This window comes from Lygodium microphyllum, chromosome 18 (genome assembly GCF_053477565.2).
Source record: "Lygodium microphyllum isolate KBCC chromosome 18, Lygodium_microphyllum_v1.1.10, whole genome shotgun sequence".
Classification (NCBI taxonomy): domain Eukaryota; kingdom Viridiplantae; phylum Streptophyta; class Polypodiopsida; order Schizaeales; family Lygodiaceae; genus Lygodium; species Lygodium microphyllum.
This window is the reverse complement of record NC_141152.1, coordinates 56,320,056-56,345,364: the sequence shown is the minus strand read 5'-3', so window position 1 is coordinate 56,345,364 and position 25,309 is coordinate 56,320,056. Positions and strand designations below refer to the sequence as shown.

At 41.3% G+C, this 25,309-nt stretch overlaps 1 protein-coding gene across 2 annotated transcripts in view; it reads left to right on the top strand.

Moving 5' to 3' along the window:
- The window catches only part of TRS120 (transport protein TRS120), a 64,582-nt gene that overhangs the window by 20,448 nt on the left and 18,825 nt on the right, over positions 1-25,309 (top strand). Inside the window, exons 3-9 of one of the 2 annotated variants that reach the window (XM_087698716.1) lie at positions 144-326; positions 3,232-3,314; positions 3,610-3,669; positions 4,989-5,280; positions 5,400-5,680; positions 5,772-6,646; positions 6,739-7,668. In XM_087698716.1, the coding sequence (XP_087554842.1) occupies positions 144-326; positions 3,232-3,314; positions 3,610-3,669; positions 4,989-5,280; positions 5,400-5,680; positions 5,772-6,646; positions 6,739-7,668 (2,704 nt within the window). The remainder of the gene's footprint in view (positions 1-143; positions 327-3,231; positions 3,315-3,609; positions 3,670-4,988; positions 5,281-5,399; positions 5,681-5,771; positions 6,647-6,738; positions 7,669-25,309) is intronic. The other variant, XM_087698718.1, reaches the window with a different exon arrangement.

Sequence of the window (25,309 nt, the reverse complement as noted above, 5' to 3'; positions counted from 1 at the left end):
ACTTTACCTTATTGTGTTTGGTAAGAGCATAAATCCTGTAGAATATGTGTGCATACTGTAACCTGTAGGTCTGCATAGATGGACTCTGCCAGTTACTATAAACTAGTGCATCGCTGTTGGCTTAAAGTGGATTTTGATTACAGGTTAGCAAAGCAAAAAAGAGGAGATTAGGAAGAGCTCAGAAAACTATTGGAGATTATTGTCTTTTAGCAGGGTCCCCACTAGATGCAAATGCTCATTACTCAACTGCAGTAGAGCTTGCACGGCTTACTGGAGATTTGTTTTGGCATGCAGGAGCTATTGAAGGCAGTGTTTGTGCTCTTGTGGTATGGTTCAAGTTTACTTGATGCAATACAGCATGCTATTGCCTTTTTTTTTTGGGGGTGTTTTCTTAAGTTAGTTCACAGCTGGATACATGGGTTTGTAGTTTGTTTCCTTTCAATTCGTGGTCTTTGCAGTTTTCCGTCCTCCATTTTCAATTGTTATTGGTTATCTAGAAAGATATGTATGATCTGGCTTATCTTAGACATGAGAGCCACATACATTTTAATACACATATTTCTGTCACCATGTTGTACTCATACATGCATGATGCTTATTGTTACTAAATATAAAATAGCATATAGCAATAAAGGTTTGCAAACTGTTGTACACACTAATGTGGCTGAAAATCATAGAGGATGGAATGCTTTGTTAAACTAGAGTGAAGGAGGGAAGCCTCTTCCAACCACTTTGGTTGGCTTCAGTATTCCAAGGTTGTATTTGTAGAACTAGGCCAACATCATGGAAGGCAATTGGATTACTCATAAAACCTTGGCAATTTTGTTATGTACTTATGAACACTAGATACAAGGATATTAAGCAGCTTTACAACATGCACACAATAAATTTTTGCATTTAACCTTTTAGTCTGAAAATGACCATGTGTAAGTTTGTTATGTACCTATGAACGCTAGATACAAGGATATTAAGCAGCTTTACAACATGCACAAAACACAATTTCAGCATTTAACTTTTTAGTCTGAAAATGATCATGAGTAGTAAGTGAAGAGCATAGTCAGGCTTTACCTAATAAGACCGTCTAAATACGGCTACTACAATCAAGCGATGAAGATGGTGTTAGGCATGAATTTGAGGGAGTTAAGAGAGTATGAACATAGACAATTGAGCATTTGTGCAGTAGTGAGGGGAGGCTAGCTATAAGGTCCACACTCAGATCAGCCTGCAAAGCCCTCTAACAAATATGCTCACAACATAGGATATTGACATGTGGATCACCTCCGGAGTCCCAGTGGTGGGGACTCAAGACTTGGTGTCCCCTACCACCAGCCATACTTGGCTGGTAGATGTGTTGAGTTATCTTAGGGCTAAAGTCCCAAAGTGAGTCCAGTTCTACCACCAGCCCTGGTCCCTTAGGTGTACATGCTGTGCTAACATCTTCCAACTCTTCAATCAGCAAGCACAACCAAAAGATGCAGTTTCTTGGAATTTCCTTGCACTTGCACATGCACCATTGGCATCACCACAACTAGATGTGTAGTCAAATCATTGTAATTGCATTACCATGCATAAACCTTGCAGGGTATCCTTTTTTGCAACCATTGATGATAGGCATTTGGAACCCTTGAATTTGTCCATAGCAAGGACAACACTAGAAAACTGCCAAAATGGTCACGACTGTAGTTATCAAAAACTACTTCTAGGAACTTTGCCAGGCCAAATGGGTCCTAAATGACCTAGATTCTAAATTAATGCTAGAAGGCCTCGAAGTTGCTTATTTTACCTTGTTGTCACCTAGTAGGCTCACCACAAGGGAGTTTTGAAATTTTGAGAGTAGAGTGGAAACAGAAATTATTGTTAGAGCAATGCCTCACATATAGACTGAAATGCAAGTATCTTCTTACATCACTGATATGCTCATATAAGATTCTTCTAACCCCTAAATTGTAGCTGCCACCTCGTTAGCTTACCCAAGAGGATATTCATACAGTCTATCATAGGTGCTACAAGGTATGTGTGCATATTTCAACGCCCTCCTCAAATACAACCCTTGAGCTAGCTAAGCATAGATTAACACATGGTAAGTGTGCTGTAGTATCACTACAACTCATGGTTAGTATGTCTTGATAAGAATATGGGTAACTAGAGCTTGTTGTTATGTAGTGTGATGCGGAGTAGAGGAACTAAGGTGGTTGCATGGTGGGTTATAGTGACTGTTGCTAGGTGTGATGATTGGTAGGGACAGTTTTTGAGGTTAGTACAAATATTTTTAGGAAATACTAACTTGATGTGAAGATGTCATTCCTTGAGTGTGCACGGGTCTTCAATCTTCAATGTTCATAAAAGAAAAGGCAGAATTCTTGGATAATCTGTTCTTGCTCATTGTGTGTGTGTCCTTGAAGGTAGTATCACAATTTGGCCACAACTTTGCTGGGAAGGCATCCCTGCTACTAATACTTATGATCTTGCCACAGCTCTCAAAGAGCATACCCTGAGTGGAGCATGTCTCTATACTCATGTCTACTTGCAAATCAACATGAAAGCCTAGACATATATGGGTGCATTAAAAACATGACATTTGATTCATTGTTGATACTGCCTTAAATAGGCTCACATGTTCACACCAGCCGACCCTTATTTGTGTTGCAACATAATTTTAAAAACAGCTAGGCTCTCAAAACTTTATTGACACTGTGTCATCAACATCAATAGGCCAAACACGACCACAGCAGCCCACGCTATCAGCCTAGTCCTGATGCAATGCTGCCGTTGTATCCATGTCACCTTGTCATGGCATCACTAGCCACATATACAGGTGCTTCCAGCTGCTGGTCTGGATCCAAATTTATGCAGTTCTAAAGGGAAAATGCTTGGAGGTAGTGTTTTGAGATAATTTTAGAAATAGTACGTGGTTGTATAGAGAAGCCAATATCTGTTAGCCAAGTGATCATGGCATGACAAGAGTAAATGCACGATAGCCCAAATGATATTTATACAGATTAGCGTATCCAGCATCAATAAACTATTATATCTTAAAGAATTATCAATGTTTTGAGGTAAGTTTGGAAATATTGTGGTTGTATGATAGCCAAGTGACAATAACATGACAACCCTAAGTGCATGATAAATACTCATAAAGCTGGAACACTGCATGTTTTCAGTGTAAACAGTGTGCATAAATTGAGTAAATAGAGATACATTTTACATGCAGTTCTCAAATTTTCAAATCAGGTCCATCATTTGGGGCAGCAAGATCAATATGTTGAAGATGAAGTAAAATGTCGGTATTACGAGGTTATTCAGTTATATAGAAGGTTAGCTTTTCTACTGCTCATATTTATGTAACTTGGGTTCGATAAGATTAATATGTCATACAAAATGGTTGCTCACTGTAGTTAACGAGTCTGTCTTTGGGCTTCAGGAGTTCCTTAGCGGCTATTCAGTTATTTAGAGGGTTAGCTTTTTTACTACTCAGATTTCTGCATCTTGGGGTGGATGACATTAACATGTCATACAAAATGGTAGCTCAATGTAGTGACCAGGTCTGTCTTTGGGCTTCAGGAGTCCCCTAGTGGTTATAACAAAACACTTTTGCTATATTTTTCACAGAGCCTCAGCCATAGCTTTTGAGCTGGAAGCAATGTTGAAGCTTGCTCGGTTCCTTTGCAGGTACTCGTACGACCAATTGCACCGTCAATTTCACTTTGATTTCATGGCATAAGTTGGCCTTGTAAAAAAAATAGCTTGAAAATGCTGAATAGGAAAAAGACGTTAGAAAACCCTCTTTTTGTTTCTTTCATTTGTAGTGAGTGGCCCACACTCTTCCATTGTTTTCATTATGAAAAAATGTCTCAAAATGTAAGATATGACACCATGAAATGTGGGATCACTGCATTTCTTAATAGTACAATTTCTCAAAATGCAAGGTATGACACCTGGAGATGGGATCAGTGCACGAATTTTCTACAAACAATGAGACTAACTAGTCATCAGCATATGAGGACTTGGTAGGGCACCATTGGGGAAGTACACGGGTGTTCTCACAAAGGAACAATTTATTGAGAGGAGATGCCATCAACAGAAATACCATTATGAGATATGGCATCTGAGAACTAAAAGTAAAAGAAATTCATCAACTAACCTCTCAGTATATAATCGAAACATGCACCAATATTTTCTCAGAAGGTCTGGAGCTTTCTTTTAAGACTGCTTCTCCTCACTCTTTCTCGGCTTTCAACATTATGAACTTGTTTTTCAAAGTTTCTAAGATGCTTTGATAGTTTGATGGAGATTTACAAGACTCATCCAGAAATTCTGCTGCAGATTTTACCCCAGCTCTCAAATTTACATCTTTCTCTTGGATATGTTTGTCCTTAGTTTCCCTTGCAGTCAAATGGGAAATCTGTTCTGACCTTTGGAGAATGGGTGAACGTATCGATCAAACATTCCATATGTGGTTGTGGCTTGATAGTAAGATAATACATTAATAATCCATCATTCAACATTCTCATTCCGTAGTGAATTCTTCTTCATATGTATCAGATTATCAAGTTGTTTATTGTGTAAATAGGACAGCATGCCCCCTTCCTCCTAATACTTGAATAAACAGTGTGCAAATGTGGCGTTTCTTGCCTTCCCATCTCTTGTATGAGGATGCTGTCCTTTAGAATAGCCCCTCCAGAAAGCTTTTGTTTGATTTCTGTATTTCAATACATGTATAGGGTGGTCCTTGTAGCCTTTTGGGCTTTCTGACTAACTAGAAGAATCTGTTTTCCAAAGAAAACCTCATAAACTGTCACCTGTTTACAACAAAGAGAAAGTTTCCAATTTAGATTTCCTAAAATTGTTCAAAGATTTTCATTTTCTTTATGCAGGAGTAGGTTTTTGTATAGTTTCTGCAGTTTCTTTTAGTTTTTATGTAACTAAATTTTCATTGAAAATTATAATATTGTTGGTGGTGTTATTTACTGTGCTGGTTTACTATGCAGGAGAGAACTTGCCAGGGAAGTAGTAGATCTGCTGATGGGTGCTGTCGAAGGATCCAAAGTTCTGCCTGACATCAATGATCGACTAGTTCTAAATGTTGAAGTTGCTCGCATCTTTGGGTCACTTGGCTATGAAAGAAAAGCTGCCTTTTTCTCTAGACAGGTGGCTCAGCTGTATCTTCAGCAGGATGGACAATGGGCTGCCACAAGTGCTCTCCAAATATCAGCATTAGTGGCTAAAACTTACAATGTTCAAAGCAAGTCTAAGCATCTCAAAAGTGGCAAAGGTCTTGATGTGAGTGCAACATGATAAAAAATGCATTGACATTGTAGTATCTTTGTACTCTCATTTGCGAAACATTCTAAATCTCATAATGGTCGTGATATTTCCTTTTTTTGGTTTGCAAATGGAAGGAATCTCAAGCAACCACCAGTGAGAAAAACGGCTTCTGTTATTCAGGCTCAGATTGTCAGTGGAGCATGGTGCAAATAAATGTGCTTAACGATATGCTGTCAGCAGCTGTTCGAGCAAATGATCCTCTTGCTGCCTGGAGCTCAGCAGCTCGATTATTGAGGGGCCATTATCCTCTAATCACTCCAAGTGACCAAGTAAAGTTAGCAACCGCTTTGACAAATGCAGCAAGAAAACTTCCTTCTGGAGCTAGATGTCTAGATTGTGCTCTTCCCTTTATTAGGTAAAAGGCATTCAGCAATTGTTTTGAATGCTAGTTGTGTGTGAATGAATGTTACTGCTTTTATGGCAATGATGAAAATGTGTTGTTGCAGGTTATATTCTGTCCCAAGATTGCCTGTCCAGATGGAGATAGTGAAGAGAGCACCAGGAAAGAAGGATTGGTGGACAGGATCAGCACCTTCAGGTCCATTCATTTATACCCCATTCCCCAAGGGAGGAGACTCAAATCCCAAAAACAAAAATGAAGTAGTATGGTTTGTAGGAGAGCCTGTCCAAGTATTGATGGAGCTTGCAAATCCGTGTGCTTTTGACATTTACATTGAAAGCATATACTTGTCAGTGGGTATAGATGAGTTTGAAGCCTACCCTGCTGTGGTGAATCTACCATCAAACTCAACTCAACTATTGTCTTTGTCTGGTGTACCATTAAAGGCAGGTTCCATATCTTTGAGAGGTTGCATAGTTCACTGTTTTGATGTCGTCTCAGAACATCATTTTGAAGACATAGATCAGTTATTATCAGATGCTGCAAAGGGTTTAATTCTAAGTGATCCCTTCCGCAATGTTGGAGGTCCAAAAGCACGCCATACACCAAACCCAGATATTGTTGTTATGCCTTCTCTTCCTCTTCTAACTGCCCAACTAGTTGGCCAAGGAGCTGCTGTTCTATATGAAGGAGAAATCAGAGAGGTTCAATTAAATTTGGTGAATATAGGTGTTATTCCAGTTGTAGAAGCACACATGTCTTTGACTGGAAAGCACCAAGAACATGTTGTATTTATGGGGCTTGATGTGCTGCAAGCTGCATTACCTTTGCTTCCTGGTGCATCTGTTACTGTTCCAGTGATATTAAAAGCTGGCCAACTTCCCTCTGATTCTGAAGTTGCAGCTGTGCAAGGTACAGGAAACAATGTGGGTAGGACAGCTAAAGACAGTTCTTGTCCCCTCTTGGAAATTTATTATGCAGGTATTTTCTTGAAGCTCTTGTTGATTTTTGAATATTTGGTCAACCTTACCTTGCAGTAGCTTAGGGACTTCACTTTAACAATGTGTATCTAGGCAAAACAATGGACAGCGAAGTCACTGAAAATGGTATTGGCCAGATTCCACCAGGAAGAAGATTGATTGTCGCTTTGCAGATGCATGTGCTTCGAGGGTTGTGTTTAGTGCATGCCCGTCTACTATCAATGGAGGTTCCGGCCAAAATAAGTACAAGCAGTCCTGCTACAACAGGGAATTCAGGTGAAGATGCTGCAAACAAGAATCTGGACTCAAGTGATACCCTTGTGAAAATGGATCCTTACAGAGGGAGCTGGGGCTTGCGTTTACTAGAACTGGAATTGTGGAATCCAACAGATGTCGCTTTTGAGATCACAGTTTGTGAAAGGAGGACCAGAGAAGGGCGAGAAGGTTTGAGGCCTCTAGAGGATAGTGTTGAATTGTTGTATCCCAGCACTAGGATTGACCGTGAGTATTCAGCACGAGTTTTGATTCCTCTAGAACGATTAAAACTACCTGTCCCTAGCAAGGCATTTTTTAGCAAGTCAACAGATCTTCCAAAATCAGAGCGGCAAACAAGAGCAGAGTTAAATATGACTATCAAGGAGTTGAGCTCTAGAATTTGTGTTAAGTGGAGCTCAGGAAAAAATAGTACTGGAGAGCTTGCCATTAAGGATGCCATTCGTGAAGCACTTCAAGCCTCAGCAATTGATGTTTTGTTGCCGGATCCTCTGACATTTGGTTTTCGGATTGCACCAAAGGCAATCTCTGATGAGGTTGAGACTACAGTTTCGTCTAATGCTGAAGTGAGGATTAGTAATGATGGGAAAGAATTCAAAAATACAATTCTGACTCATGATTTGACTTCAATGCAAATGCTGGTGCGAAACAATACAGGAGAAGCAGTGACCTTGAGCTTCAGTGTGACATGCCGGGATGTTTCAGGAGAGAACTGCCTTGGTGGTGATAAAGCAACAGTTTTATGGGGTGGTATGATGATTCGCAATCTTTTGTTTTGCAGTAATTTTCAGTTAATATTATCATAGTTCATATTCACATGTACTTGCATAACATGATGCATCATGTACATTTAGTACTACATGTATTCGATGTAGACGGCTTTTATTGCCACAAACTATCTCAAATGGTAACAGGATTATGGCTTGTAACGACTTCAATACTTGTTTCTTCTCAAAAAATGCATGTAATCATGTGCACTGTGCAGCACCTGCTGTTGTTGCTGAAAAAACGGGCGCGCACACACACACACACACACACACACACACACACACACACACACACAGATGCGCATGCTCTAGGATACCTTTTGCAAAAGTCTCAATTGGCTGCGTTTAAATTGTCCTAGAATGCCTTCATTGCAATATCGTTTGAAATGGGGTACTTTTGTAGGGCATTATTTTTCTTGTGGACAAGTGGGGCACTTCATGGCTGAATGTCCAGAGAAGACTGCTGCTGTGGATGGGGGTTTTGCTACATTGGTCAGTGATGTTCCTGTGGATGATGGCCTTCAAGCACATGTGGCCCTCGTGAGGACTAGTGTGGATAAAGGAAAACAACCTTTGTAGGCATTGGATTCACCTAATTGGGATTGGGCCGATATTCGTGCCAAAAGAGGCAAAAAGTTTGATATGGGTACGGCATCAATTATGCTGAGTATTTCACAGGACCCCTTGTGGACTTTGTGTGGCACAAAGATAAGCTGTTGTCGGTATTCACTGTGAATGACACAGTTTCGATGGGCCCTTGGAAATCTTCTGCTATGAAGGCCTTTGCTGGCTATTTGCAAAACCCTCTTGCTTGGCTTGCTTTTGATCCCTGTGGTAAAGTGATCACCCCTTGGGATTGTTGTTATCCAAGTGCTGCTCCAAAGTAAGGGAATGATCCCTCCACCTCCAAAGTGGAGCTTAGGGGTTTAAATTCATTTGCAGTATTGGCTGATTTTCTTGATGAGGGCACTCTTGATATTGTAGCTGAAAAAGTGCAGTCAAGGCAAAATCAGCCTCGACATTGAACCCTTTTGTCATGATATATGGGGCTTGCCACTTGGTTATTGAAATTCTATTTGAAGGGGAGATTCTATGGCTGGCAGGCCCCTATGCATTAAATGATCCTTTGTCAAGACGGGAATTGTGGGACCATTTGGAAGCTTGTTTATCACTTGGCACACTAGGAGTATCAATAGGAGATTTCAATGTGTGTGATCATCATTTGCAGTCTACCTCTGAGTACTTGGTGATGGATGCACGTGAGAGTTGTGCATGGCATAATTTTGAGTTGGGTTTTTTGAAGTAGGAGCAAAACACACAAGCCTGCTTAGCTTTATATGCTTTGGTTAGGGATTAGGTATCACAAGATATCCATGATGATTTGGAAGAGATATACATGAGGAAGAGGTCATGGATATTTTCTTGTATATGCCTAAGGACAAAAGCTTGAGATGGGACGGCTCAACTAATGAATTCTTTGAAGCCTATGCTACTAGTGGGGTGAAACCCTTGATGGCCATGTGCTAGTAGCAGGTTTGAAGACTGGGATCATGCTTGACTCATGTAAGGTGGGAATTTATGAAAGTGCGGTCGCCATTGATGTTGAAATATTGGCAATCCATTTCTTTGATGGGATATACGTATAAAATCTTCTCTAAGTGATGGCTAATCACCTCTATAAGCATCTTCTTGGCCTTGTGCACCCTAATCAATATGGATTTATCAAGGGTTGGAATATCTTGCACAATGTGGTAAGTGTTTAGAAGGGCATTGACTATGCTAAGCACTTTAAGCAGGAAGTCATATTGGTTCAATTGGATCTTGAAAAGACTTTTGACTACTTGTATTGGTCTTTTGTGGCAGAGCTTATGCATGTTATGGGTCCTGGTCTCTGCGCATGTCCCGTCTGATAGACGGGGTCAGCATAGATGTCTCTTTACAAGTCACGTTGAATGATGGGGTCATTGAGCCATTCACTCTTGCATGCTCGGTCATATAGGGCTGCCCTTTGAGCCCCTTGTTCTTTGCCTTGAATCCATCTTGGTCCTCTCCATGTTATCTCATTTGGTGGACACGGGATACCTATTTCTCTCTTTTCCCTTTGGCCAATATTTTGTGGGCCAATCATTAGCAGATGACAGTTTCATGATTCTCAAAGCAGAACAAGATAACCTCCACAAGGCATTGGACATATGAAATCTTTTTGGACAGGCCTTTGGTCTCATATCAATGCAGCCAAATCCTCCCTCACTAGGTGTCCTAATCAGATTTGGAGTCTTTACAATGGTAAGTTATGGTGATATCTCATGGAAATGTTGCGAGGTGTCCCCTTGGGCCTCAATGTTCCAAGCTATTGCTGCAATGGATTCCTAGGAATTGAAGGCCAAATCCTCCCTCACTAGTTGTCCTAATCAGATTTGCAGTCTTTACAATGGCAAGTTATGGTGATATCTCATGGCAATGTTGCGAGGCGTCCGCTTGGGCCTCAATGTTCCAAGCTATTGCTGCAATGGATTCCTAGAAACTGGGGGCCAAGTTTATTTATTGGAAATCATAGGCCTAGCCTTTCCACGCTTGCCTTAAAGTGGCACAGTCCATCATGGTCGCCGTGCTCATTAAATTTTTACTGCTTTTACCTTGGATTGCCTCAACTTTGAAGGTTCTTATTGGACACATTCATTATATGCTATGGAAAAAGGACACTTTGCATAGTGTTATCTTATGGATCCCTTGGAGCAATGTTTGTACTCCTAAAAGTATGGGTGGTGGGGCTATTCTAGATGCGTACTCTCACATGATTGCTCTTCAATGGTCTCTCTTTTGTGCCATGTGTAGTGATCGGTACCTTTGGGTATTTGCTGGCTGTTCCTTTTTGGAAGAATGGGGTGTGGTTCATGGTAATATGACCATTCGGGATGAAACCAATCTTTTTCTTGGGTAGGGTGGTGAAGACTGATTAAGCACTTAATTACAACAATTAAAAACTAAGCCTAAACTGAAATGCACACATTACCTTAACAATCTTGGACAATAGATACCCGGTGGGTCTCAAAATTGACGCCCCTTTGAGTATTTCTTTAACTTTGCTTGCTAATGGACAGTGTACAAGTTGAGATTTCATAATCTCCTTTGCTGATCCAAAAGCCCCTTTGTTGCATATACAATTAGCAAGCAATTTGGCTAATTGCCCCTTGATTTTCACCTAGGACTTGCACAAATGGAACCGCCAATTGGCCAAATACTGCCCCAATTTACAATGGATGGGCTGGCATCTGAAATCCTTATCGATTCTACGAATTGCAAGTGCTGATTTTAGTGTATGATGCCTTCTCTTGTTGGTGTGGGTCCCAAGGTGGCCATTAAACCCTAATTTCTTCAGGTGTTGATTTTAGTGTATGATGTCTTCTCTTGTTGGCATCGTACCCTAAGATCAACACTTGACATACGTAGAATTGATAGGGATTTTAGATGTTAGCCCATCTATTGTAAATTGGGGCAACATTTGGCTAGTTGGTAGTTTCATTTATGCAAGTCTTAGGTGAAAATCAAGGGGTGATTGGCCCAAATTGCTTGCTGATTGTATGTACAACAAAAGGCTTTTAGATTAGCAAAGGAGGTTGTGGAATCTCAACTTGTATACTATTCATTAGCAATCAAAGTTAAAGAAATACCGAAAGGAGCACTAGTTTTGGGGTCAACCAGGTGTCTACTGTACAAGTTTGTTAAGATAATGTGTGCATTTCAATTTGTGCTTAGTTTTTCATTACTGTAATTAAGTAGCGATTAGGTTTTATCATCCTATCCGAGAAGGAAGGCTAGTTTCATGGTTCCATTATTGGGATACCGCTCAATCCCTTAATTTGGTGGATTGGAGGCACCTGATTGCAAGCCAAAGCTTTGTGCTTTTGCTGATTTTTCCTCTCAGTGGAGAAATTACTGCAATATGTCTTCATAGAGTGAGATGGAATCAAGCAGTGACGATGCCTCTCAATATGAACATTCACATAGGATGAAGGAAATGCAATGCTTGATCTTGGACAAGGCTCAAACCATGGACAACAAGTTGAAAATGTTGCTATTGGGCAAGATGTAGGGCCTTGAAGGCATAATGACACTGATGACTATCAAAGTGAAGAGGAATTTGATGACTAGTTTAAGAATTGGATGAGGATAGTAGCAAATCTCTTTGTTGAATTGGCAAAGGATCCTCAGTTCACCTGATTTTTGAAGGCTCCGAAAAAGGACAACAAGGGCAAGAAGAAATACCTTCGGGACTGTAAGGTGCATTGAAGGAAATGCCAAAGCCTTCATTTGAAGCTCCCAAAGATGCTATGGAAGCAAAATAATTCGTACCTATGGGGCAAGGAATGCAAATGCAAGGTCATCATGGAAGTGCCAATCCAATAGATTTTGGACAGCCAAGTATGCATGCTATGATGGGGCAGCTAGGATACTTTGGTGATAGCATGATTTTTCATACTATGGTTGGACATGGCTCGCATGTGGGAATGTGTGGCACAAATCCCTATGGTATGCAACAGCCAATGCATGGTGTGCAAAGCTTGATGTATTCAGGTAGAGTTGTCCATGCTCTTGCCACTTTTAATGCGTCGCCCAATGTGAATATGACCATTTGGGGCAGCCATATTCTAGATAGATTGTAGGGGGTAGCCATATTTAGCCGTACAGATTTGAAAAGTGGCAAGAGCATGGACAACTCTACCCAAATACATTGGGCCTTGCATACCGTGCATTGACTGTTGCATACCATAGGGATTTGTGCCACATATTCTTGTATGCAGTCCCTGCTCAACCATAGCGTGAAAAATCATGCTACCACCAAAGTATTGTAGCTGCCCCATCATTCTGAATATGGCCATATTGTTGATAGATTTTGGTGTGCAAGGCCCAATGTATTTGGGTAGAGTCGCTCATACTCTTGCCACTTTCAAGACATCTTTTGGATGATGCATTAGATAGGAGGATGTGCTTAAGATAGCCAATGTATAGTATGCAAGGCCCAATATATTTCTAATGATGCATGGATGATTGTGTGTCACGAAGCAACTGAGACCTAGAGTTATCATTGAAAGTCATGCTTCGTTGTATGTAGGGCACAAAGATATTGATGCCACAGTCAAGTCATTGGAGCATTCCTTTTATTGATAAGCTTTGAGGCATGATCTAGAGCAGTTTGTTAGGACATGCATTATATGTCAAAAGATAAAGCATGAAAGGTAAGAGATGCTGGCCATTGCCTATTCCTGATAGGTCTTGGCAAAGCATTGCAATGGACTTTATTTTTGAACTTTCTTGGACACCTACAAGGAATGATGGAATATGGACTATCATTTGCAGGTTTATCAAATAGGTCCATTTCATTCTGGTGATGAAGAAAATAAAGGCTGATCATATGGCATGCTTGTTTTTGTAGCATATCTTTAAGCATTATGGTATGTTAGAGTTGATCGTTAGTGATTGAGACCCTTGGGTGACCAGCTTATTTTGAAAAGGGTTGTTTGACAGTATGGGTACCATGCTGAAATTCTCATTATCCTTTCATCTGTAGACAAATGGTGAGTTTGAGGAAGCAAATTCCACAATGTTAGATCTTTTGAGGTGTTATGTTTCAGACCGTGAGACACAATCGGAGTAGTATTTGCCATTGGTTGAGTTTGCTTACAACAATATAATGCATAGTTCCACTGGCCAAGCTCCGTTTGAGGTAGTTAAGGGTGGTAAGAAGGTACCACCTATCTTGCAGATTAAGGATAAGGTCTTTGTTGTTGCATTTTGAAAAGGTAAGGCTCAAAAAGATGAAAGGAAGAGAGAGGTTGTATCCAAAGTTGAGTATGAGATACTATGGGCCCTTCGAGGTATTGGAGAATATTAGTGATGTGGCATATCGGTTGAATTTACCTCCACATTGATGGAGACACAAGGCCTTTCATGCCAGTTCCTTGAGGCCTTTTCATGGTGATGTGCTTAGCGTGAGGGTGAGGAGCTAGATGAGATTTTGGTACCCGAGTAGATCTTGTCACATAAGGAAAAAAAGATCAGAGGTAAAGTTTCTAGGAGATATTTGATGAAGTTTTAGAATTATTTACCAATGGATGCAAAATGGATGGAAGAGGATGACGTGGTAGACCATCCTTAGTCGTTGCAGCTTTATCTAGATACCTTTCAGTTAGAGTAGTTGACTTCATACTTAGTCAGGTTCAGCAGAGTAGGGATCCGGAGTATTGCTTGATACTCAAGGGGGGAGGTAGCACTTTCACTCCTTCAATTGTAGAAAGCTCCCGTATGTACTAGATCTCGGATGTATTAAGCACACATCCAAGGTATTATGCTGATAGTATGTCTACCATGAGGTCACTACTCAGTGTATTAGTCATTGTGAGGTGGATGCAGATGAATACGGTTATTACCACGGCTCTGAGACTAACTTTGCATCTATTTGGGATTAGTAAATGAGGAGGCAGGAGTTTTGGCCTAAGTTTTAAGTTCAAATTCTAGTAAGTTTGAACTCATTTTTTGATTAGTTTGAGAACCGTTTATGGTCACATTTGGGATCAGTTTTGTATCGATTGCTGATCAATTTTTGCAATTAATTTGTGATCAGTTTGAGGCCACATTTGCAATAGTTTGTGATTAGTTCACAAGTTAGTAAGTGATCAGTTTATGATCAGATTATGCTTAGTTTTCAATGGTTTACAGTTGGTTCCATGTATAGTAGCATGTTAGTAAATGCCATTGACAATTTCATCCATGGTTTATGGTGAGAATATGCTTTACTATGGTTGTGGAGTCATAATAGTTGAGAAACGTGAGTTAAGGATACATCCAATGGGTTTCTAACAACAATTCTGGGCTAATTCTTAGTATTATTTAATGTTTATCTGGTTGGAAATTCTCAGCAAGGTTTGGGGCACGTGGCATGGTTGGACAATAGTCGCTATATTGTGTCTATGATGCCTTATGGAACTTCTAGTATATTGTGATTTTTCTTTGTCACAATGCAGTGCAATTAAGGACAATTGCAAGGTTTTCGAGGGCGAGCTCTATCACGGGGACATGAATTTCTGAGATGCTTCAATCTTGCCGACAACATTTGATTAAGTCATTAATTAAATGTGCATGGTTGTTTAGCACATGTGATGCATATGGCAGTTATTTCATGGTAATAGGTCAAGGACCCCGAGGATGCAGTGGATGTCAAAGGTAAAAGTTGTGATAAGTTACGCCGTTTGGGCTTTGTGGGTCAATTGTTGTTAGTTTTGACCCTAGGATAGTTGTTTGGCCAATGAGTTTTAGTGGTGACACTAGGGACTAGCATTAATTAATTAATTAATGCCAGTCTAAGGGTCAACAAAGGTTGGGGACTACTCTAGATTGCAAATGGCCTAGCCAATTTAAATATGGATGGGCACATTTATTTTGGGTAGGGTCAGAAGGGTTAAAATTAATTTTCAAGGTTATTTAATTTTGAAAATTAATTAAATGACTGGATAATGCTGAAAAATGGGTTTAGAAGGGTGTGACTTGGAAAAAATGCCCATGTAAATTGAGAAAACGTTTTTGGGGGTGGGTCTTAGCCATTTAGATAGTTTTATAGTCCGAGAGAGAGAGAGAGAGGGAGCTGCTAGTTCATTTTTTGACTAGAGAACAACGATTTGCTGTAGAAGACAACCATTCGAGGTCTTAGCAAGCAGGGGATAGCAAGAGACTCCTTCTAGGGGTTGGCAACAACATTGTTGATCAAGTGACAGCATTAAATGCAGGTTGGAGCAGGCAACAGGCAGGTTTTAGGGTTTTCTTGCAAAGAAAATCAGATCTCTCTCTCATCTTGGCTTTCTCTCACCTTCTCCAATCCCTTCTCAGGAGATCTTAGCATTTCTTAGCCAAATTTGGCGGGCAACAGAGGGATTTTTCTGTAAACCCTATTTTTTTGCAAAAATTAGGGTTTAGCAGCCACCTTGGGGCCCGTGCCAACAAGAAAAGGCATCATACATTGAAATTAGCACCTAAACTTTGTGGAATTGATAGGGATTTTAGAATCTAGCCCCTCCATTGTCAATTAGGGCAGCATTTGGCTAGTTGGTGGTTACATTTGTGCAAGTTCTGGGTGAAAATCAAGGGGAAATTGACCCTAATTACTTGCTGATTGTATGTATAGCAATGGGATTAACAAAGGAGGTTGTGGAATCTCAACTTGTACATTGTCCATTAGGAATCAAAGTTAAAGAAATACCGAAAGGGGCGCTAGTTTAGGGCCAACTTACCACCCTATCTAAGAAGAAAGGCTGGTTTCACGGAGTTCTTGGTGGCATATTCTTAATGTTGGTGCCCCTTTTTCCTCCTCTTTCCCTTTCCTAGTGACTCAACTAGTCTGCTCATGGAAGTTGGTTTTTCAAAAGGTTTAGTGGCATCTTGTGGAGGATTACTTGATTGCTAAAATTTTTTAGATGAAATTGTTGGTTGTGTCCAAGTTGCTTTTGTGGAATGGGAACCGTAAAGAATGTCCTAAATTTAATTGTTTAGCATGCATGGGCTTATCTTTTGTTTTTGATGCCACTTTGGTGAGTTGTAAGGAGTTGATGTCTTTCCATACCGCTAGGAGGCTTTTTTGGATCCCTCGAGAGCATAGAGATTGGTGGAACCAGCTTTTAACGGCATTGCAGCCTAGGGAGCCCTTTTCTACCTTTGATTTTGATTGTCTATGGTAGGATTGGGACCTTGTAGGTCGACTACATCTGGAAAAGGCTTCGGTTAATCAAGTGTATCATCTTATGATTAAGGACCACCATTGGTGGCTGGTGGGTCACCAAGGCCAATATTGTTTGGGGCTTCTATAAATCTCAAGCTTGGTGGAAAATGATTGTCTTGGAGGGTTGGTTTAACAAGACATCGTATAAATGTAAAGTCTTTCTTTGGCGCATGATGGTTGGTTTGCTTCCCCTTGCTGCAGCACTTGCAAAATACTGAATTTCCAATGGTAACTTCTTTTTCTATCTCACTAGTGCAAAATCTTCTTGCCATTGTTTTCTTTTTTGCCCTTTGGCTTCGAAAATTTGGACCCTTTTGTTTGATATTTGGAGATCTACAGTTGGCACATCGCTATGTCCGTTTGATCATGGGTCATTGCCTGGTCCAAATACCTAGTTTGGCACTACCACATATAAAGATATGTTTACTTTTCTCTGCTGTTGGGGCTGTTGGCATAATTGGATTACTTGGAATGCTTTTATTTTTGATTTTGTGTTTGGTGTTCAAAGACATCTTGCTAAGTTGAAAGTCTCTTACATTGGCAGTTAGATCTTGTTCAGCACACTAATCTTCTTTCCAAGGAGGACTCCGTCCCTTGGCAAATGACAATTTTTGCTGCTTCTTTGTTGTGACTTTTGTACTCTTTTAGTCATGTTACTTTTTGCAATCTTGTAATCTTTTGATATAGTATAAATCATTCATTGAGAGAGAGAGAGAGAGAGAGAGAGAGAGAGAGAGAGAGGAAAAAACCTTTTACGAAAAAAAAAGAGAGAGAGGAAAAAGAAAGGCAATTGTTTAGGATAGGTTTGGATTTCGTGGCAGCATGTGACTACGCCTAAACAGATGGGGGGTGCAGCTTTGTTGGATGTCAATTTGCATATGACAGCCTTGAGGTTGCCCTTTTGCAGGCTTTATGTGTACAAAGTCATCCCCTTGGTTAGAGATTGCTAAATTCTTCATTGAAAAGACTAGCATCTCTCATGGTAACACGGTTATTCATGCTTCTTGGTGGCATGTGCTTAATTCCTCGAGGCCTATTAAGATCTCCGAGTCTTTTCTCCTTTCTCATTTAATTGCATCCTAGAAGGAGATCTTACATTTTTTAGTTTGGCGGCCCCTTGATATTTGTAAGGAGGTGAATTCACTGCAAGGAGAAGTATTGGCATCCTCCAGGTTGTTGGATTGTCCGGATAAAGATTTGCAGAGAGTCAAGTTTAACTGGATGGTGTGTTTGGGGTTGCAGACAGTTTTTGATGGTGTTATTCCTGGGCAGTCCTGCATTTATTCTTTTTGGCATATTCGTATTAATGTCGGTAAAAGGCCGATGAAGTGACCTATGAGACCATGAGTTACAATCATTTGCATGACCATACAACTGTCTGAAGAGAATAGTAAATGAAAAATGTAATGAACATTATAAAAAAAGCTATAAGCTAACAACAATAGAGAGCTCTAGCTGATAGGTATAGAGGGCCTAGTTCTAGCTTGAGCGATGATCTCCTATAACTGCTCTCATGGAAGTGTTATTGACGTCAATGCTTGGGTTGAGGATGTCTGGATCAGCTCAACTAGACAGCGTGATCAATCAATATCCCTCGTGTATGTGTAGATGGCCGGGTTGTGATTGTGCTGAAGTCTCCTGGATCTCCCCTCATGAAGAAATCTGTGAGCTAGCTCTAAGTAGGGCCTCAATCTGTTGTAACTACTGTACTCCTGAGAAGGGTGTCTCCGAGTCGCTGTATGTCAAGGAGGAAGAGGCCAAGGCACTGCTGATGGAAATCCATGACTCTAGCTAGTGGGCCAAAGTCACTTCTAAACAAGTAGTGGAATCAACCTCGGATCTCATAGTATGTTGGGCAGTGACATAGTGCTCTTCTATCTCTGGCTCAAGCTGATATAGCTGGCATGTGTGCTCCTCTGCTAGTATGGATCTATATCCGCTAGTCTCAATCTCTAATTGGTGTGAGGACGTACGCAGCTGACCAATAGCACATTTGATCCCATGTGAGAGGTGGGTGTCCATATATCTTGGGCGGACAATAAATACATCATCTGTGGTGTGTAGAAGATTCTCTCTGTAGAAAGCCATCTTCGTGCCTAGGTACTGCACTAGGGCTATCCATGCCCTCTTGATGTCTAGTTGAGTGAGGTCCATCCTGGTAATCTTGCCAATCTTTGAGCCGCTCAGAGTAAGAGATGGTGCATCAAGGGAATAGTGGAAGGGGGGTAGCTTGTGCATGCTAAAGCCATGTAGCTCAAATGAGTCGAACATCAATGCATACCAACAGGAAGTGTCACCCTCTTCGGCAAGCTATCGAGAAGACTCAAGAGCAAGTCGTGCATATCTATGTTTGGGTAGATCCCATAGGGTGTGTACATATGTGACTGATTGGGTGAGAGCCTCTACCACAGTCGATGTGGCTGCTAGTTGAGCTTTGATGATCTCATGTGGAATCAAGGCCTTACATCTGGTTAGCCTAGAGATCATGGATACAAGTGGCCGTTCCATCGACCTCCACCCATCATAAGTGCGACTTGATTGGCTATGGTGATTAAGACTAGGCCCCCATATCTGCACTCCATAGAGTAGTGTGGATGTAACTAGTCACCAGTGTATCAAAGAGCCACATCTTTGTGTGGAGAGAGAGAGAGAGAGAGAGAGAGAGAGAGAGAGAGAGAGAGAGAGAGAGAGAGAGAGAGAAGATTATATTAATGTCTACGAAAGGCCAAGTTGGCCTATGAGACCAAAATGTTACATACAAAATATCTGGGAAACTTTCTAGGTCCTAATAAAGCTACCATCTAATGCTATGATAAACTAATTGAGTAGGTACAAAATGGTATATAGGCTGGGTACAATTCATATGTGTTCCAAGTATGGTGTGGAACTACTCATGAGCTTTGTCATGCTAAAATGTCCCACATGGGTCTATCTAACATCGAGAGGCTGAATTGGTGGGGCAGGGCCCTCTGGTGGCAGTGTAGTATCCCTTGTATCCTCTACATGTGCGTCTTGTGGGGGTGGGGGCTGGTTCGGTGTGGGCGCTGGGCTTTGCTTCTTGCTGTGGCTATGGCTAGGGTGGTTCCCCGTGACCGGGAGGTCAGTGGGGCTGGTGGGGGCTCAAGGGTGGGGATGGTAGTTGGCTCTTGGTAGAATTCTGTGAGCAGGTGTTGGGCGGCTCCCTGTCTCTGCTCCGAGGTCCGGAGGTGGTCTCTGTGGCACTGTATTTCCAGCTGGAAGAGTCCAAGGCATCTCTGGTCCTTGAAATCCATCACTCAGGAGAGTGACCCGAATCCTTCTCTAAACAGGCAGTGGAAGCGTCCCCAGATCTCGTAGTACACTGGGCACCTACATATGTAGTGTTCTTTTGTCTCCCGGCTCGAGCTGGCAGATTTGGCAGATCCGATCTTCTAGGGGAGGGGGTGGGCTCCGTATCTACTTGTCTCGACCTGCAGCTAGTGTGAAGATGTACGGATCTATCCGATGGCACTTCTGACTCGATGGGACAAGTGTGTGTCCATGTAACTTGGGCGGGTAATGAAGCTGTCCGCAGATATGTACAAGAAGTGCTCCCGGTAGAAAGCCTTCTTTGTCCCTTGGTCTTTTGTAGGAGTCACCCATGTCTTGGCCATGTGTAGTTGAATGATGTCCATTCTGATGATACGGTTCACCTCCTCCCGACTGAGCTCCAGATGGGGGCAATTTAGGTTGTATTGTAGTGGGGGGAGGTGGTCCATGTGTAGGCCATGTGGCCGTAGCCAGGTCTCTATTCGGGCATACCAGCATTCAGTATCCCTTTGCAGTGCTAGCTGTTTGGATGACTCCAGCTCGAGTTTGGGGTATTGATGCCGGGGCAAGTCCATCTATCCATGTACTTTGATATCTCATCAATGTAGAGACCAAATAAAGTAGGTGAGAGTGGGCATCCTTGTTTAACTCCAATGGTGCTGGTTATCTCCTTTGACAGCCCCCTTGGTGTTCGCGCTCGGCCCATGACTGATTCGTATAGTGCTAGTATCCCCCAACGCATTTGGGGCGAGACCTCCAGTTCTTGTAGTCTGTGCATGAGCTGGCTCGTGGTATCGTGTCGAAGGCCTGCAGATGTGACCAGGCTTGCAGTTGTGACCTGGATGGCGCCTTCTGCGCAGACTGATGTGACCTCACTTCAGCGACTTGCATAGACTGACAGGACTGACCTGACCTGACAGGGGGTCATGCATAGACAACCTGCACATCAAAGACTTCAACACATGGACAACAAACCTGCAGACTGGTGGCAGACCTGTGTGAAACAAAGAGCTAACAATCTAACTGCTGACTTGAGACAAACCTGCGCAGTTGCATACTTGAACTAGAGGGTTCACCTGAGGTGCTATTAGCAGGTTGCTGCATTCCAGTAGGTTGACACTGAATACTGAGGTTTTGCACCAGGCCAGAACTCAATATGGTCTTCATAGGCCAGGTGGTAGATGCCTTGGGGCTTGATTCAGACGATGAAGAGCAAGCAGAAATGGTTCCTTGTACGGAGATGGTTGCATGGTTGCATTCGTACTACGTACGAACTGGTTTGTTCTGTACGGATCATACTATACTGTACGGTATGTATCCGTACCAATTCGTACAAAAAAAAGGCTATTTTTGGCCTATGAAGACTAGACCACACAATATCTTCCAACTCCTAAGCCTTATGTTTATTATCATAATTTCAAGTCTCTCACTCTCTCTCTCTCCCAACTTCCAAGATGATTATGCATTTCCGAGAGCATCCCTCCTCCCCTCCTCTCTCTCTCACACACACACACACACACAAAAGAATGAAGAGCCTCTTTGTCCATCCACCCTACACTTTGCTTTGTTGTATGATGTATTACATATACACTCCCATCTGTCTTCTAGTAGCACGTTGTGCACATTATGCACGAGGTTTTACCTTGTTACCCTCATGTATTCATCCTGTTAACTCAAGTGACATTGTTGTTTGCGCTCTAAACATGTGCTCTATTATCTATAATCCAAAATAACCAAGTTTTTGTTTTGTTTTTTTTGGTACTAATATCATATTGTACCTTATAAAATCATAAGGTACCAATTAGTATTGTATTTTATCGTACTGTGCCGTATCGTATCTTTCGTACCTCACAACCCTAGATGGTTGCCCTTTGTTTTAATGGCCAACCCGGCTCTGATGTGCAAGCTCCCTTTAAATATAGTAAATATGTCTTGGCGGAATGTAGTGAGCACACCCCTATAGTGTTTGCTTAAGGATGCTATGGGAGCGATTAGCACAGATTGGTTCCCTCTAGCTTGTGGGCTACCAATCTGCAACTACATGTGCATGTTGTGGCCTTCAGCACTTAGCCAAGTCATTGAAGGTGACTTTAAAGACCTAAGAGCTCTTTCACGTGAGCTCAAAACTCCGAGCAAGTGAGCATTGCTGAAAATATCCGGATCTGCTTGTTCTCAACACATTTCCATGTGAAATTGAAAGTTCAGAATGACAGGCTGTAACCTATAAAGATTATGTTTCCTACTGTACATATGTGACAGTATGGAGGAAGCCTCCACAAAGTATAGAGCAGGCGTTGGTCATTCTGTTTATAAAGGTTATGTTTCCAACTGTACAGATGTGACAATATGGAGGAAGCCTCCACAAAGTATGGAGCAGGTGTTGCTCATTCTAGTTATAAATTATAACCTTCCCTACTGGCACCTTTGCTCCCTACATAAATGGCAAGGGAAGTTCGACGAATATGCCGTTGAATGATTGTGTGCCTCTCCCTTCTCAAACCATCCCTAATCCTGATAGGCGACCCATCTCCCTACCTCTGTAGTTGGCCATCGCTAATCCATAGATATGCCATTTTCCTAAATTCTAGCTACAAATATCTTTAGCTTCTTGGATATTTTAAATCCTAGTTGCATATATATCAATACATCTCCCATGTAGATTTTTGCAATCTATACTTTTAATGTTACTTTATACAACATGTTTCCACTATGTCTCTCCCCCCCCCCCCCCCCCCCCCCCCCTTCCGCCCTCTTCATTGCCCTACACCAAGTAAGGTCATGTCTATGATGCATGTTAGTTCAGTAAGCAATCTTGGTTTCCATTTGTGAAACATGTACGGAGCAGCTCTAGGCCACTACAATTGATACACTCTGATATATGGGGACTAGCCCATAATGCATCTCTTGGAGGATCCAAGTATTATGTAACATTTATAGATGATTTCAACAAGTATATATGGGTGTATATCCTGAAGCATAAAGATGAGGCGTTTGTTGTTTTTAAGGACTTTAAGTGGCAAGTTGAAAAGGAATTTGATTGCTCTATCTCATTCTGAGATTTGGCAGTGGCGGTGAATATGCGGTCTCTCGTTTTTTTTGGATTTGAATGGCCCAGGATAGGGTAGGAAATTCCTATCTATAGCTATTTTTATTTCATAGGGAGCCATTCATGTCATCCGCCATACACTACTTTGCTTACATACATATATAGATCCACATATTAAGTGACAAATGCATGTATACATATGCAAGTGCAATGTGATGTATCACTTTACATACTATTAGTTATCTATATGTCCACTTACTATACTTTAAAAAATGTACTCCATTTGGTTTGTTAAATAACCTTCATCCATTGTGACTAGGTCTCCAAAAGGAAGGTAAGACAATACTTGAATAAAACATAAATCATAATTACCATGACTTTCATCTAATTACCATGATTGACTTGATGAGATTTACACATTATGGTACCCTTTGTAGTGTCATTTTGATCCTGATCTCTCTAACAATGTTAACATCTAGAGCTACAAAAGCATACCTAAAACTATCGGTCAAGGAAATTGTTGTATTGTTTGTTTTATGAATCACTAAACTGGCACAAATACCTAATATATTGGAGTAAATCATTTTTAAATCCTTTATGAGTATATCACTGCATCCTACGAAAACGTCCTTGGTAAAGTGATCACCCCTTGGGATTGTTGATATCCAATAGACACTCCAAAACAAGGAAATGATCCCTCCTCCAAAGTGGAGCGTAGAGACTTCAAACTCATTTATAGTATTGGTTGACTACGAAGGTACGGTTGAGGCAAAATCAGCCTCGACATTGAAATCCTTTTGCCATGACATATGAGGCTTGTCACTTGAAATGTGCGTGGCATTTGGTCATGCAGCATGATATATGGCACGTTCAACATGATAATCATTGGGATGTGTTATATGCTCTTGAGTGTAAAATCATAGTGAAGCTGGCAAAATCGTAGATTGCCATGGGTTCCATTTTCAGATGGTCCTTGTTAAGAATGACATCCATGGTTACTTTTTGGTTGTTGAAATTCTGTTTGAAGGGGAGGTACTATGGTTGGTATGTCTCCATACACCAGATGACTCTTTGTGTTGACGGGATCTATGGGACCAGATGATAGCTTGCTTATCTCTTGGTAGAACAATAGTATTGATGGGAGATTTTAATGTGTACTTATCATTTGCAATCTACCTTTAAGCACTTGGTAATGAATGCACCTAAGAGCCGCTTGTGGCATGATTTTGAAATGGTCATTTTGAAGCATGACATTTGGTCTTGGCTACGTCCATTGGACTCTGGTTTTACTTTTCAACCATTAGAGTACTTTGCCATATGTGTGAGAGTTGGAGTGGATCAAAGCTCAGCTGAGAGTAGAGTAGACAGTGTGGAGAGTGGAAGCACGACACCCAATACAATAGATTGAAAGTGTAAGATGAAAGTACAAGGTACAATCCTTAAACCTTAGGGTTGTAAGATGGTGTTCACACCCAAAGTGTGTGCAACACTAAGTACGTGAAAATATGTAACATAGACACATGAAGTAAAGAGAATAAAACTGGGAGAAAAAACCTCTCGTACGAAGAGTAAAAAGTGCCCTAGTGTCCTATTGAGATCATTGATACTCCTCTGTGAGCGTAGACGTGAGTGAAACCCAACAAACCCCCCTGGAGTGAAGAGTGATCAAAATACAAGGGTCATCCGTCACCAAAGGAGATTAAATTTAAAGCATTGCGAAATGCTTCAAATTATCACGAGGAAGAGCTTTGGTAAAGATGTCTACCACATTACTGGTGGTAGGACAATAGACAAGGTTGATATCTCCGGCATGTAGCCTCTCTTTGACAAAGTGATAATGGATCTCAATGTGTTTCGTGCGTGTATGAAACATTGGGTTCCGTGCCACTGCAATGGCACTCTTGACTGTCAGTGAACAAAGGAGTAGGCTCTGTGAGAGATACATCCAGATTAGCTAGCAAGCGTCTAAGCCATATACATTCAACTGTGGCAGTGAAAGCTGTCTTGTATTCAGCTTCATATGACAATGTGGCAACAGTGGACTATTTCTTGCTAAGCCAAGATATGTAAGATGAGCCAAGAAAGAAACAATTGCCACTAGTGGAGTGACGTGAATCATAATCACCAGCCCAAGTAGAATCACTGTAAGCATGTAAGAGTAGTGGCCCCTCCTTGGCATAAAGCAATCCAAGAGATCTAGTACCCTATAAGTAATGGAAAACTCGCTTGATAGCTTGCCAATGTGACATGTGTAGCTGATGCATATATTTGCTTAGGGCTGAAACTTCAAACTATATGTCAGTCCTAGTGTTGCATAGGTAGATAAGGCATCCAATTGCTGGAGCATATGTGTGTATATCAAACAAGTCAGTATCATCATGCAATGACAGCTTCAGTCCAGGTTCCATTGGTGTACAGACTGGCTTGCAATCCTGTAAGCCAAACCTCTCAAGAAGTTTACCAATGTATCTTGTGTGATAAACCGATACCTCTAGCATCATGTATGAACTGAATGCCCAAGTA